Here is a 14,283-nt window from a genome sequence, read left to right on the forward strand (position 1 = left end):
GAGCACCAGGCATTGATGAGGCTTGTGCAGAGATTATAATTGCAGCGGAAGTCGTCAGTCACGTGGACGAAGAGGCTGTTGAATATATGTATGAGAGATGGTTCATATCCGGAGCGTTGGAGGAACAGGGTTAATTGTGCTGATGTCTGAAGGGAAGGGCGATGTTCAATATATTGGGGAAGTACAGGGGTATTACGCTCCTAAGTCATGTCATGAAGGTGCTGGAGAGGATTCTGAACAGGAGGATAAGAAAGAGCAGCAGGTGGTTAGAAACAGTAGGGGGATGATGGATGGGATGTTTTTTTTTTTGTTTGTTTGTTTTATATTCACAGTTAGGGGAGAACTCAAAGGGTGGACAAAATGGATACCGAAGCAAAATTTTGGGAAGGGTGGGGGTTGTTTAACGGGTGAAGAAACGATCATTGCTTTGGACGGGGGATCACCTGAGATGGTGGTGAACAGCTGTCGTGAAGAATGAGATTGAAGGGAGTGTGTTCATGCTGAGACAGCTGGTGCAGAAGATGTTGCAGGTACAAGGTGAAATGGCATTGTGATTTGTGGACCTGGAGAAGGCTTACGACAATGTCGCGAGAGAACTGGTGGTAGCAACACAGAGATTGATCGGAGTGCCGGAAGCAGAAGTTAGGTTGGTGGAAGAGATGTACAAGGGACCGAAAGGAAGAGTCCCACTCATGTCTATCATAGTGATGGAGCTGGAAAGCAGGAAGGTATACAATCAGGGGTATTCTGGGGATGATGTTTTATGTGGATGATCTGGTAGTTATGGTGGAGAGTAGGCAGGAGATGCAGGAAGTACTGGGGGTGGGGGGGGGTGGAAGGAGGCATTTTGGAAGCATGGGCTGAAGATGAGTATGGCAAAGACTGAAGTGATGTTGGTCGGGCAGCAGAAAAAAGAAAATGAAAATTAGGTAGGAGGGGAAGGATATCAGACGGGGAAATAGGTTTGAGTATCTGGGGAGGAACAGTGACCGGGGATGGTAAGTCGGAGGCAGAGGTGCGGAGGGGCATTCAGATGGGTGTGAATGGGTGGAGGGAGTAATGGCAGACAGAAAGATATCAAGGAAATTGAAAGGGAAGGTTCTGATGTCGTGTGCAACGTCAGTCTACCTTTACGGTCTGGAAACCATGGGACTAACGCAGAGAAACAACAGAGGCTGCAGGTTTGCAAGAACAGCTGTGTCAGGAGGATTGCTGGAATAAAGAGGGTGGATAGGAGAAGGATGGATGAACTGCGGGAGGAGATTGGTCAAATTCTGGCTGAGATGGACTGGACATTTGGTTTAGATGGGGAAAATGGCAAAGAGAGCAGATTAATTGAGAGAGTAAGGTCAGAGGAAAATAGGTTTGCCGCAGTTGAGATAGGAGGATTGTGTGAGGAGAGATATCAGTAAGGTAAGGGTGGTTGGTGAGTGGAGAGAGTTGGCTGAGAACAGAGAAAAGTGGAGGAGTATAGTGGTCAAGGCAGGGCAGAAGCTTGGTGCCATTCTACCTCACCCTTTTTAAATGGAAGAGGAGGAGAAGAAGAAGAATGCAGTCTGTGGCTGCTGGTTGCATCACTGCTGGGAGCGTGGCTGTGCCGCTGATGCAGTGCCCGCTACTTCCAGTAAGCTGGTACTTATTTTACCGACGCCGAGAGGATGACAGTCTGAGTCACCCCACCTCGTGTTATTTAACGGTTTTACAGGGGCTTAAAGTGAAGTCCCTCAGATCTTAAGCCAGCCACATTAACAGTTGAGCATGGACCGAACAGAGGGACACAGACAGACAGACAGACAAGCCGGTCGGCGACGAGGGATTCACTAGGATCGAAGCGCTGGATACGATGCTTTTCATCAGATAACCAGACTTTGACAGAGAGATCATTGATGAAAATTAGGAATAGGACTGTGCCCAGAGCACTGCCTTGGGGCATTCCAGCCTTAACAGGGAGAGCAGATGAAAGATTCCCGTTGAGAGCCACACATTGGCTGCAGTGGTAGAGGAAGTCAGCCATTTGTGGAGTTGTCCTTGGATGCCATTGGCAGAGAGTTTGGAGAGCAAGGCGGGATGCCAAACTGTCAAATGCTCGACATATGTCTCGAGCAATGGCATTGATCTCCTGGGTTACAAAACTCTCCAAATACAAGCAAATAGCATCCATTGTGATATGCCCGCACCTGTCCAAAACTCCCATTGTTTTGAAACCGGAGACTGTCAATAAGGGTTGCGGGAGAACCCATATCTGCTCCAAGTTGTGGTCATTCCACGCACATGTAAATGCGGTAAAGTAGAATTGTTATGAGACAAGATACAAGCATTATATTACATATCAGTCTTTGAGCGTGAGCAAGCTCTACAGCAGCAAAACTCATTGTGTACCACAGAGTCCGATGCTACGTCTCGCAGACAATAATGTTGCACCAATTCTATAAATTACCTTTCATTACCTTTCGATATTTGCTTAATGTCGTGCTCGTAGAAATACAACGGAGTACTAGTCTTGCTGAAGAAGGCTAGTGTCGGTCTGCATCGGCGGACAGAAGGAACAATGGATGGAATTGACAGAACATTGATTGAAGTGTTAACCGCTGTGGGAAGCAAGGAGAAGCTGATATTTCTGATGTTTACCCTTCGTCAGAGAAAAACAGCATTTTTGCAATTTTAAACTTCCCTCTTTTGGTGCTGGTTGTTTCTAGGGTCTCCCCTTGTGCACGTTACATCACAGTGTGCTCCGTAATTCAAAGGCAAACGTTCAACTCGGTTTTATTCTTTAGTGACTGCACCCACTTTGGGGGCAAGAGTTACCTTCCCAATGCCCCATCGGCTGCGTCAACCACCGGTCACATGATAAGATTAGTTACAGGAACATGCAGGTCTGTTCGTAAGATCACAATAATGTCGCGCGTGGTTCATGAAAAGACCTGCCTGAAAGATGACACCAAAAATGCCCGACATATGGAACTTTTCCCAACTGAAGCTGGTTAACGCTTCTTCGTGCCTTGCACTGTGTCTGATGCCTCGGGGGAGGCTCGCGAGCAATACATAACTTGTAACCCTTATGAGCAGCACACAACATAATGCACAAAATGAAAATCCTCCGCACCCTGCAAAGTCATTTTGGGGCATGCATGTCATCAATGTTATCCTTTAAAATTTGGTTTCTTTAATCACTGAGAAATCATTGACCAAGGAATGTTTAATATATTAGTTCATGGGTTTCATTAAGCATCTTTTTTTTTTTTTCTTGTAATTTCACTCATACGGGCAGCACAGGAACGGTGCCATTGTAAAGATTCTTGAGCATCGTGTATTGCTCTTTATAAGCAAAAATTATTGTTTAAATCTACAGCCTGGAGATGATGAAGATGAAGAATGTGGCTTCAAACGAGGCTGCCGGGATTACTTTTGGCTTCTGGGAAAGTTGATCAATAACATTCATGTGAAGGACACGAATGAGGTTTGTGTTTGTTTTTTGTTTTTCTTCATGCAACAACAGCTCACAAAGGGTCTTGTTTATCCCAGTCACTTTGGCACTCAGTTTTATTTTAACAACTGTGCGTGTGTTTTCATGTCTTCACATGAGGGTCCACACGCAGATCTACTTAAATCTCCATCGTTTATTCTCGTAGCTACTGTATCCGTGGTTGTATTCAAGATGGATGGATACAACCACAGGGAGTGGACAAAAAAAAGGAACCCTCAATGTAACGTCACTTAATAGGGCGTTGGGCCACGTACGTGCGGCCAGTCCATCCTGTATGCGCCTTGACATAATAGAGTCCACCAGCGTCTGGAATTCTGCAGCAGGGATGTGGCACCATTCTTCCATGAGAAAGTCAATCAACTCACCTATTTGGAGGTGGAAAACGCTGTCTCAAGCGTCATTCCAGAACATCCAATAAATGCTCGATTGGGTTCAGATCTGGTGACCGAGAAGGCCATGGCATGTGGATAACATCAGTGTCATGCTCATCAAACCATTGGGAGACTACACGTGCTCTGTGGATGGAGACATTGGGGGAGGTCTCCTCTTGCATGGATGTTATTCGCTTAAATAACACATGGGCCTCCACACCTGTGTGGAAACTGTTGCTTGGTGTCCCTCATTTATCCAGGTGTTTCCATTTTTTTTTGTCCACCACCTGTGTATACCCTGGAAGACTCTGCATTGTTTATCCTTGTAATGTCTCCAAAGTAGATCGATCTCCTCATGTCTATCTGTTGGCACAGCATTTGAGTGTGGAAATGCATTTAACGAAACCCAAAAATATCCGAAATAATATTTTGTAGATTTATTTTGAAATGTCTCAGTTTCACTTCTCATTGTGTGCTCGTTTACAGGGTACTCTTGTAGATCTGGATGCTCTTGCTCGACACCTTGCAGATTGTATCCGGAGGTAAGTTTGTGGCTCGTGTTGAGTCTGAACCTCAGCTTCTTCTTCTCCACACTGTGGCACTCAGCCTACTGCTTTGCCTTCAGGTTATTGACGCTCTCTTGCCACCCAGGACATTTGCCAAATTATTTCACCATTGGCAAAAAAGGTGTCTTGATTAAAAGTAAATGTTTCATTTTGATAGTTTCCCATAATTGAAATGACTGCTGATGAGATTTGCATCAATTATGTGTCTCAGATGGTTTTTTTTTTACAAGTCTTTGGCCACTATGTTGTTACCCGGTATCAGGGAAATTAGCTGTAAAAGGTGAATCTAAATTAAATTGGAAAAACAATCGGTTGCGCTGATCATTATCCATTTGCTTTTGTCTTATTTATTTCCAATTTTAAAATCAAACAAGTCTGGAGACGGCAATGGTTCACAAGCGGTATTTGACGATGTGGATTGTTTCAGAAGTCAAGGATGAGACAATGTGATAATTTTTGACCAAGTTATAAAAATGATCAACATGATGTGGTATGAGTGACAGGTTATTAGCTGCAAAATGTCGAAAACCCGGTTTCGTTCCACAACTTTCAAAATTTGACCTTTGCATAACCTTTAAAGGTCACAAAACAATGTTGTGGACATTAAAATAAGGAAACAGGATACGTGCTATAGCTTATTGGAGTTAGTTCGTCGAAGAAGGTCGAAAACCCGGTTCGATTCCCACAACTTTGAAAATTTGACCTTTTTTCCCTTTAAAGGTCAAAGATCAAGGATTATGACCTTTGGTGCAAAACTTCCTCTGTTTTGAACAATATAATAACATTCCATGAACAATATAACGTCATATAGGCTATATGGCATTTCACACTCTTTGGATTATCCATACTTTGATGAAATCAGCGTAAAAACAAACTTGAAGGGGACGCCACGAGCAAACTGGTGGGAATCGGGAAAAACGTAAATGATGAAAGTTGTAGTAATCGAAGAGCACTACAAATCGACCACGAATTGCGAAATCCTAAACGTAGTTCGCCTTTTTTATTTTTTTATGGCGAAAATTGGGAAAAACGTAAATGATGAAAGTTGAAGTACTCGAAGAGCACGACTTGCATCCCAAATTTCATTCGAAACGGTTGAAGACCCTAGGAGCTCGATGCCCAATTTATTGTTTTTTTTTGACATTTTCTAAGTTTGTGACCTTGACCTTGGGACGAAAATGAAAAATTGAGCTCCGTGGGGCTATGTAGGTGCCATTGGGCTAACCAAATACCGAAACCCCTGCCAGATTCGACAAACCCCCTCGGAGAAGATGGAACTTGAAATCGGCTACCCCCTAAAAACACATGTTTTTTGGGCGTGGCTCCGCCCATAATGGGTGCAGCATGCCCATTCTCAGGAAAACACAACTAGATCATGATATAAACCTCGCACCAAAATTTTATCAAGATCGGATCAAAACCCACGGAGCTATGCTCGGGACAGACAGACAGACAGACACACACACACCCATAACGAATATAGTGGTCACTTACTGACTCGTGAAGCAATAGAAACTGAAGTTGATTTGTTATTTCTGTGGAGGCAACCATGTTCTTTTATATACAATGTCGAGCTCGTGGAGTTGCTCGGACATAAAACAGATCAGGACATAACAAGCAAAAGGAACCGCAGAAAGAGGTGGGAAACACATCGAGGGTTGAGGGGCAAAATAAAGGGATGAGGTGAAGAATGAGGATTCACAGAGGACATGGGGGTTGTACAAGATGGATACAACTGCAAACTCTCAGGAAGGAAAAACTAGAAACTTGGAACGAGGTGGGATTGGGCATGCTTAATGGGAGTAGAAAAGATCATGGCTGAGATGGTGGTGAACAGCTGCCTTCAAGCCCGAGAGGGAAGAATGAGACCTAACAGATTGAGTAAGTTGGTTCAACAGGTGGGAAAAAGAGGAACAAATGTGTGGAGGTGAGCAGTGATTCTGGATTTGGGGAGTTTCATCAGAATGAGATTATTGGCAGACCACATGTGCACTGCAGGGACCTGAGGAAGGGGGACAGAGAATGGAAAGGACCATAAAGGAGGTGGTAGAGGACAGAGAGACCACTGACCTGTCTGCAATGGGAAAGTGATCGGCCCATAGACTCAGCTTCATCGTGGAAGATTCCAATACTTTTGAAGGCCTTTGTTTCCATGGTGTCAAGCTGAGCAAGATGTGAAGCAGGTTCCCAGCCCAGATTGGAGAGCAGTACTCCATCAAGCTGCAGATGAAGGCCTTGTAGGTGCATAGGAGTCCAGGTGTACCACGGAAGGATTTTGCACGACGCAGGATGTCCAGTCAGCGACTGCCTTTGGAGGTGAACGTGGAAATGTGGTTTGCCCAAGAACGATCATGGCTGATAGTAAAGCCAAAACGTTTGAGTGACCATCTTCTTCAAGAGGGTTATGTTAAGAAATTAGATGGCCAGATGATCCTGAGAGAGATAGAGATCAAGATATTGCTATATAAACTCAGCAAAAATAAAAACTTGACACTCATTATTTGTCAAATAGTGTTTAGAAACTTTTCTTGAAAGAGTTCTTGTTGTGATTATGGTTAAAGGCATTGTCGAGGGCATTGCTTCACACATTCATTCTACTGGTCTGGCCTACGTAGCACGTAACAGAGCACTGCACGCTAAAATCACGTTTCCACGTGACATAAGTCACGTGGCCTATTGATCTCAAGGTAGCAGAGGAGAGTATCATCTCAGAAAAACAAGGTTTGATGGTTAATTATTCGTTAATTTGCAATGCCACGACTGTCAAACATTCAGCGTGAACGTGCCATCGGCATGCTGAATACGGGAACATCCGTCACTGGCGTTGCGAGGGTTATGGGATGCAGTCGACAGACCATCCATAACCTCCAGACACGTCTCCATCAAACTGGCACCACAGCTGACCGCCCCCGTCCTGGTCGACCACGTGTTACGTCACGCGCAGAAGACCGACAGATTGTCTTACGTCATTTGCGTAATCGGTTTGTCACTGCCACATCCACTGGGAATGAATTGTTTGGAGGTCGAGTGACTGCCCAAACCATTCGAAATCGCCTGCGCTCTGCTCGTCTTCATGCACGGCGGCCATATCGTGGGCCAATTCTAACCCGTTTCCATTGACGCCAATGTCTTCTTTGGGCACGACGGCACCTGAGATGGACCCAGCGAGATTGGAATAGGGTTGTGTTTAGTGACGAATCAAGGTTCACACTAACTTTTGCTGATGGAAGGGTTAGAGTGTGGAGAAGACGAGGAGAACGCAATGCCCAGTGTTGCGTACAGGAAGTGGATCGCTTTGGGGGCGGTAGCGTTATGTTTTGGGGTGGTATCAACGGTCATGCTCGATCCCGACTCATTGTCATCCAGGGAAACCTTTAATGCGGCAGCATACAGGGATCAGGTGCTCGTTCCAGAGCTTTTACCATTCATGGCAGCTCATGGCCCAGGTCTGACTATCCAACAGGATAACGCCAGACCTCATACGGCCAATTTAACAACGAATTTCCTCAGGGACGCTGGCATCAATGTCATGGAGTGGCCCTCAAGATCTCCTGACCTCAACCCCATAGAGCATGTGTGGGATGTGTTAGGCAGGCGACTCCATAAAGTAAGGAACCCTCCACAGAACTTGCAGGAGCTTGGTGCCTTGTTGGTACAAATACGGCGGCGCATTCCCCAAGCTATGTTCAGATGCATCATCCAATCCATGAGGAGACATTGTATCGCAGTTGTGAACGCCCATGGAGGACACACCCGATATTGACATGATTTCATTAAGTTGTGACTCACAGTTTTTGATCATGGCCATTGTCGTCGCATTTCCGGTGGAACCGATTCCATGACAAACATGATCTGTATGCTATAGCATCCTTAATGACAAGAGAATTGAATACAATCGTTATTTCAAACCTATTTTCCAAAGTGTTCAAATTATTGACTTTGAAACGAGTGTAAAGTTTTTATTTTTGTTGAGTTTATTTGTCAGGATTGGACAACATATTCTAAATGGGTGACCACGTTGTGATTCTATCAAGTACTGCAGAAAAGGAAGAGGCTACGATCTGCCGATGTGAAGGATGAGGGGTGTCCCGGCAGAGGGTGGAGTTGTCAGAAAATGGAGGATTTCCCAGAGTTGGAGAGATCGTTGATGAAGATTATGAATAGAACTGGGCCCAGAACGCTGCCTTAGCTCCAGCCTTGACAGGGAGAGGAGATGAAAGAATTTGGTTGAGAGCCACACATTGGCTATGAGAGTAGAGGAAGTCAGTAAGCCTTGTGTGTAGTTGACCTTGGATGCTTTAGGCAGAGAGTTTGGAGAGCGAGGCAGGATGCCAGACTATCAAAAGCTCGAGATGTGTCTTAAAAGATGCCCCTGATCTCATGTCTCACATTGAGGGCCTCCATCGATTGTTGGAAGAGCATAAGCAGCCTGTCCAGGGTTGAGTGACCTGGTCGGAATCTGAATTGGTGATCTGAGATAAGGTTGGAAAAAGGAAGGATTTCATATCAACTGCAATGATTGATTCCATGACCTTGCTGAAGATTGGAAGTAAGTTGATAGATCTATAGTTAAGGCGATCAGGTTTTTGCACCTTTTTATGTAATGCAGTGATGTTGGCTGACTTTCAAGCAGACTGTCTTCCAAGCTCGTGAGCTGATGCTGTCCAGTCCAGTTGCAGAATCGGAGTGGAGAGTTGCCAGAAACTTCTCCACCTTCTCAGGCGCAAAAGACACAGAGTTTAAGACCATGTGGGTGTAACTGAGTTTCGTGTGTACAGAGAGCTCGGGGTTGGGAACACAAAATTTGGAAGCAAACATGGAATTGGGGAATTTGGCCTTCTCATGAGCAGAGTCGGCTGTGGTGCCATTTTAAGAGGGGGAAGCAATGGAAGGAGAGCATACTCTCGAGACACATTTAACAAGGTGCCACCAGATTTTAGAGGAGAGAGACCAGTTTGACAGATGTTGTTTTCTGGCTGTGCTGAGAGTGGACACACTTGTTGCGGACTTTGCGGAAGGCTCTGAAATTGCTTTTGGTCGGTTGTGCCTTCAGAAAGAGAAGGCAAGTTGTTTCAAGGCAACTGCCTCACCATGGGATTCAGTGTACCATGGGTTGGAAGAAGCTAGGATAATTGAAGACTAGATGGGATGAATACGTGCATACGAGAGAGAGCAGGTTTCTGTGATGAATTTACAAACTGAATTAACATCAGGGGCAGTAGATTTCCGAGACCAGTCCTGAAGGTGGCAGTTTGCAGTCCCTGCCAGTTTGCTTGAATGAACTGCCAGACTCGCCAGTGCTATGACAGCTCCCTGAAAATATCCAGAGATTTTCAATCTCACAAGCACAAGATGAGATAAACCAATTGGAGCCAGAGCAAGAGCAGGAGACATTTTCAATAACTCTTTCATTGTGTAGAGAGAGGCACACCCCTTTCTCGCAGGTACATTTTCATGTATTTTCGGCTTATTGCCTCCGCCACTGAAGGTGGCCAGAGGTTATGTTTTCACCTCTGAATGTCTGTGAACATGATATCTCTAAAAATTGTGTACGGATTCAGACGAAATTTGTTGGGCAGGTTGGTTGTGTGACAAGGAAGAATTGTTTCAATAATGGTGAACATCTGAATCCGGATCCAGATGCAAGAATTTTAAAAGTGATTCTTCACCATTGAGAGATAGGTCCAAAAACAATACGTAGCACGATGTTTCAAAAAGTTGTGGACGAGTTATGACAAAATTTGGTGGATGATTTGTGTAGGTGACCACGATTAGATATTTGTTAAGGTCCGGACCCAGAACTGGCCTATCAGTGGGAGAGAAAATGTAAACTGTTCAGCCTCGCGGAGATGTGCACTCTACCGTTTGAATGAATGAATTTATTTTATTTTGAATTTTTATCAACTCGTCGACTCCTTTGAGGACTTGAGAGCAAAGAAAACGTAATAATACAAGTGTCTACAAAATGTGTGACGTCTTGATACAGATGATCAGATATAACTTATTTTTGAAGCACGACTCGGCATACAAAATTTCTCTCTGGCAGCAAAGAAATTAACAAGTTATTAGAACCTAGATACTATGCCACCAATAAACGTTGCCACATTAACAAGCTGACCAACATTACCTACATTTAATTAAAGCTCATTCATTTTATGCACCGAGGGATTTTCCCAATCATGATGTTTCACACACTTCTTATGAGCTTCATTGAAAGCTAGACAGACAAGATAGCGAGATTCATCACCACTTCCATTAGCCTCGCATAATGGACATAAATGTTGAAAAGTATCTTTCCAATCGCGACCATGAGAAACAGGAAGTACAGGAGAGAGTTGCAGTAAATATGGGTCGAAGTAAAACTTGTTCTTAAATATGCCTGTAATTTGAGCACAGGGGTTTACTGTTGACCTTTCCATGCCAAATCTGCATACTCATGTCAATAATTTTGTGTTTGACGCTAGACCTAAGCCATGATTTTTTTCAGAGTTGGAGAAATCATACCATACTAGCTGAAACCCCATCACAGACGGATTCCGTTCATTCAACCACCCTCACCAGCTCACCCACACTCGAGGGACATGGACTGGACAGGGTGTGCTTGCCCCCGCCTACCCATCCCCCGCCCCTGCTCCATTCAATTTGCTTACCCCAGCCCCGCCTCTTCACTCCCCGCCCTCCGTCTTTTGATTCCCCGCCCCACTTGCCCCCGGGCCCCTACTCCCCTGTCCACCCCCTCACACTCAACTCCGCCTCATTCAACCCAGCCCCCTCCCCATTTCCCCCTGTCTCCCGCTTTCAATTTGCTTACCTCCGCCCAAAAATTTGCTTACCTTGCCCCCCGCCTCTTCACTCCTCGCCCCCATCTCAACAAAAAGTGCTTATTCTGCTTCAGCGTTGAAAGTTGACTATTGCCACTATGTGCGATGCACTCTGACACGTATGAAGTTTCTTTCAGTCCAGGTCACAGTACTAAGAAAAACGTGACGCGACCGCTAGGAGGAGCACAAAATTGGTCCTTCAGTATTAATATATAGATAGAAGATAGAAGACACAGGAGACGCCACTTTATAAATCCACGGTTATAAAATCCAGCCGCTGATTGTGACCAACATGAGTTGGAACGGAATTTTACATCAAGAAATCCTCCGTTTAATTAATCCACCTGCTTGGCACGTGCACGGTCTCAACCTAAGCTTGATGTAGTATATGCGCTGCCGCAGAGTGAAAAAAAAAAACCAACAACAACTGGTGACGGACTTCGAATCCCGCCGCCGCTCGAATCCCTCCGACCCCGAATCCCAATAGCCAAGGGAAGAAAGCGACGACGAACCCGATCCGATGCCAACAGTGGCAGAGATGCGGACGGCACTCTCCAAATTGGACAGGGGACTGCAGCTCTCAGGTTTTGCCCATCCCGATTTCCTCCACGTGACGGATTCAATAAAGGAACATTTGCGCAAAACCTTCCCTCCCAAGAAAGCGACCTTGGAGAGATTCTTTTGAACAATCACCTTGTCACCGTTTGATAAATCAATGTTTTTGTAGAATAAAGCAGTGTTTAACGACATTCGCTTTTTGTCTTATCTATCCAGTAGGTGGCTGAAAATAGGTTCTCCGCTTAATAAATCCAAACGGCGTGGTCCCATGGTGGATTTAAAAAGCTGCGTCTACTGTACAATGTTTCTTGTTACATTTTTGTGTCAAATTCACATTCTGAGGTAGTCACCATGTGCAGAAGAGGATTTTACATTGCAGACGCTATTTTCGAGGAGTGGAATTAGTAATTACACCTCTCAGCAGTAACGTTCTGACGACGGACGTAATGGCATCAGCCAATAACCGATGATGTCATGACGTCCTGACGCCTCTCAGCGGTGACATCACACGTCGCCATGTAAACGAATGTAAAACGAAAAGTGTTTATTCTGCTTCAGAGTTGAAGTTTGACAATTGCCACAATGTGCGATGCACTCTTACAGGTACCATGTTTCTTTCAGTCCAGGTCACAGTACCGAGAAAAACGTGACGCGACCGCTCGGAGGAGCACAAAATTGGTCCTTCAGTATTAATATATAGATTGTGCTGGACTCGGGGTTCGCGGATGACCGCAAGGGGAAGCACTCGGGTTCCTCCTGAATGCCCAACCCTGTTGGCAGACGTGCCAAGGATAACTCCGTGGCCCTGGCGGGTTGCTAAACAACCACAAACGTCAATTAACTTTGTCAACTCCACAGGGTTTCCTGTCGAACACCATTTACCTGAGGAGCTGACTCGATTAACTGAGGTTCCTGCCTCACATTCGTGCCCTCATGGGGTGAAACTTCCCGTCTAACCATACTGTGGACTGTGCTTTACCATTGGAGGAAAGGATGCTATGAGCAGGTTGAGTTGAATTGAACAATTGACATGGGTTTAGTTATAAGGAAGCACGAGGAAAAGCATGTGGCACAACGAAGACAAAGAGTTACTCACCGCAGGTATTCGTAGAGCACGGACATGCAATATTCGTGTGTTTTGTGGCAAAAAACATACAATGATACAAATTCATGCAGTAAACAGACAAAGAGCAGAACTTTTCTGAGCTATCTTACAGTCTTAATTAAATTAACATGACAGGCACCATCAGCATCACTTCGCGGAAGGATAGATAAGCAAGAGAGACGACAAAAGCTGAGGCGTTGGCGGCCTCGAGCTTACCGGGCACGTGCTCGTCCAAAGTGCAGGGAAGCTAAGGATGAGAGGTAATGAAGAGCAAAGGGGGGTGTCTTGGTGATAATGTTGAGGTGCGAGTGTTTTGCGGTGTCGGGTGTTTAGAGTGAAAAGATGGTGTGAGTCAGTAGTCGCTCAAAAAAGAACGCTTGTTCAGGTTTTTCCCTCGCTGATATTCTTGTGCGTCCACAGTAGATGAGCCGGAAAAGAGAGAAAGAACATGTGAATCAGAATGGCCTATCAAGTATGATTGCTGATTTCGCCTCTCACCCAATACTGCGACCAGACTGCTTGGCACTTGGTCTGCTTCTCGGCATTCCATTCCATTCCGTTCCTTTCGGCAGCAAGCATCCACAAACCTGGCAGTAAGCACTCCATCAAGCAGTAGCCACCACATAAGCTCTGTAGCAACCACTCCACCAAGAACCTCTTTGGTCAGCTCTTGCTCCAGAAGCTCTCGCTCTAGCGACTGACATTGATACTTAAAGGCTGTGGGGGTGAGGAGGGTAGGGTGGAGTTTGGGGGGGGGGAGGTATCAAGGGTGATTCCCCGCCTCTTATGGGGGTTGTTCCTAGGAGCACGGGCCATGCGCCGCCCTCCTTCTTCCGAGCGCGGCATTCCCATTGGTCCAAATGTGCTCTGGGGTGACGTTGTCCTCCCTGCGAGGTTGCTGGGCTGGATTAGCCATTACTTCTCTTCTGACCCTGTCATGCATATCAGCTCCCAACTTAACATTGGGCCGACGTGCAGCGGTCCCCATCTGTCGCTCGAATGCCCGGGAAGGGAGCAGATGGCTTGCTGGATAGCAGGGCGGTTCCCGCTGATAGAGGAACATGAAGGAACAGCAAGCGCACACTTGCACCTTGGTGTAAAGGGTCCGTTTGTGATGGTGCCGGTTTGGGTCCGATCCTGAACCAAAGGTGTCCGTGGGAAAGGCAAGATGATGGTTTCAAGGTACAGGAAGGCAGGTGGTCATTGAGACATATGAGGTGGTGTGGTTGTGGAGTCGAAGCTTCGTCGTTGGGTGATAGCAATGTGGATTATGGTAGAAGGCTGGAATGGTGGTGTTGAATGAAAATAAAGTCCGGTGTGTCTGAAGCAGGCAGGGTGGTTATCGCTGGCATGTGGGAGAATCGTGGTGAAGAAGGCA

At 45.7% G+C, this 14,283-nt stretch overlaps 1 protein-coding gene across 7 annotated transcripts in view; it reads left to right on the forward strand.

The window, feature by feature from the left end:
- The window catches only part of USP34 (ubiquitin specific peptidase 34), a 341,601-nt gene that overhangs the window by 212,198 nt on the left and 115,120 nt on the right, over positions 1-14,283 (forward strand). For all 7 annotated transcript variants that reach the window (XM_085890368.1, XM_085890370.1, XM_085890369.1 and 4 more), the window contains 2 exons: positions 3,350-3,457; positions 4,342-4,397. In XM_085890368.1, coding sequence (XP_085746494.1) covers positions 3,350-3,457; positions 4,342-4,397 — 164 coding nt within the window. The remainder of the gene's footprint in view (positions 1-3,349; positions 3,458-4,341; positions 4,398-14,283) is intronic.

This window comes from Eptatretus burgeri, chromosome 7 (assembly GCF_056783735.1).
Source record: "Eptatretus burgeri isolate ZD-2024b chromosome 7, Ebu_testis_v1, whole genome shotgun sequence".
NCBI classification, from domain to species: domain Eukaryota; kingdom Metazoa; phylum Chordata; class Myxini; order Myxiniformes; family Myxinidae; genus Eptatretus; species Eptatretus burgeri.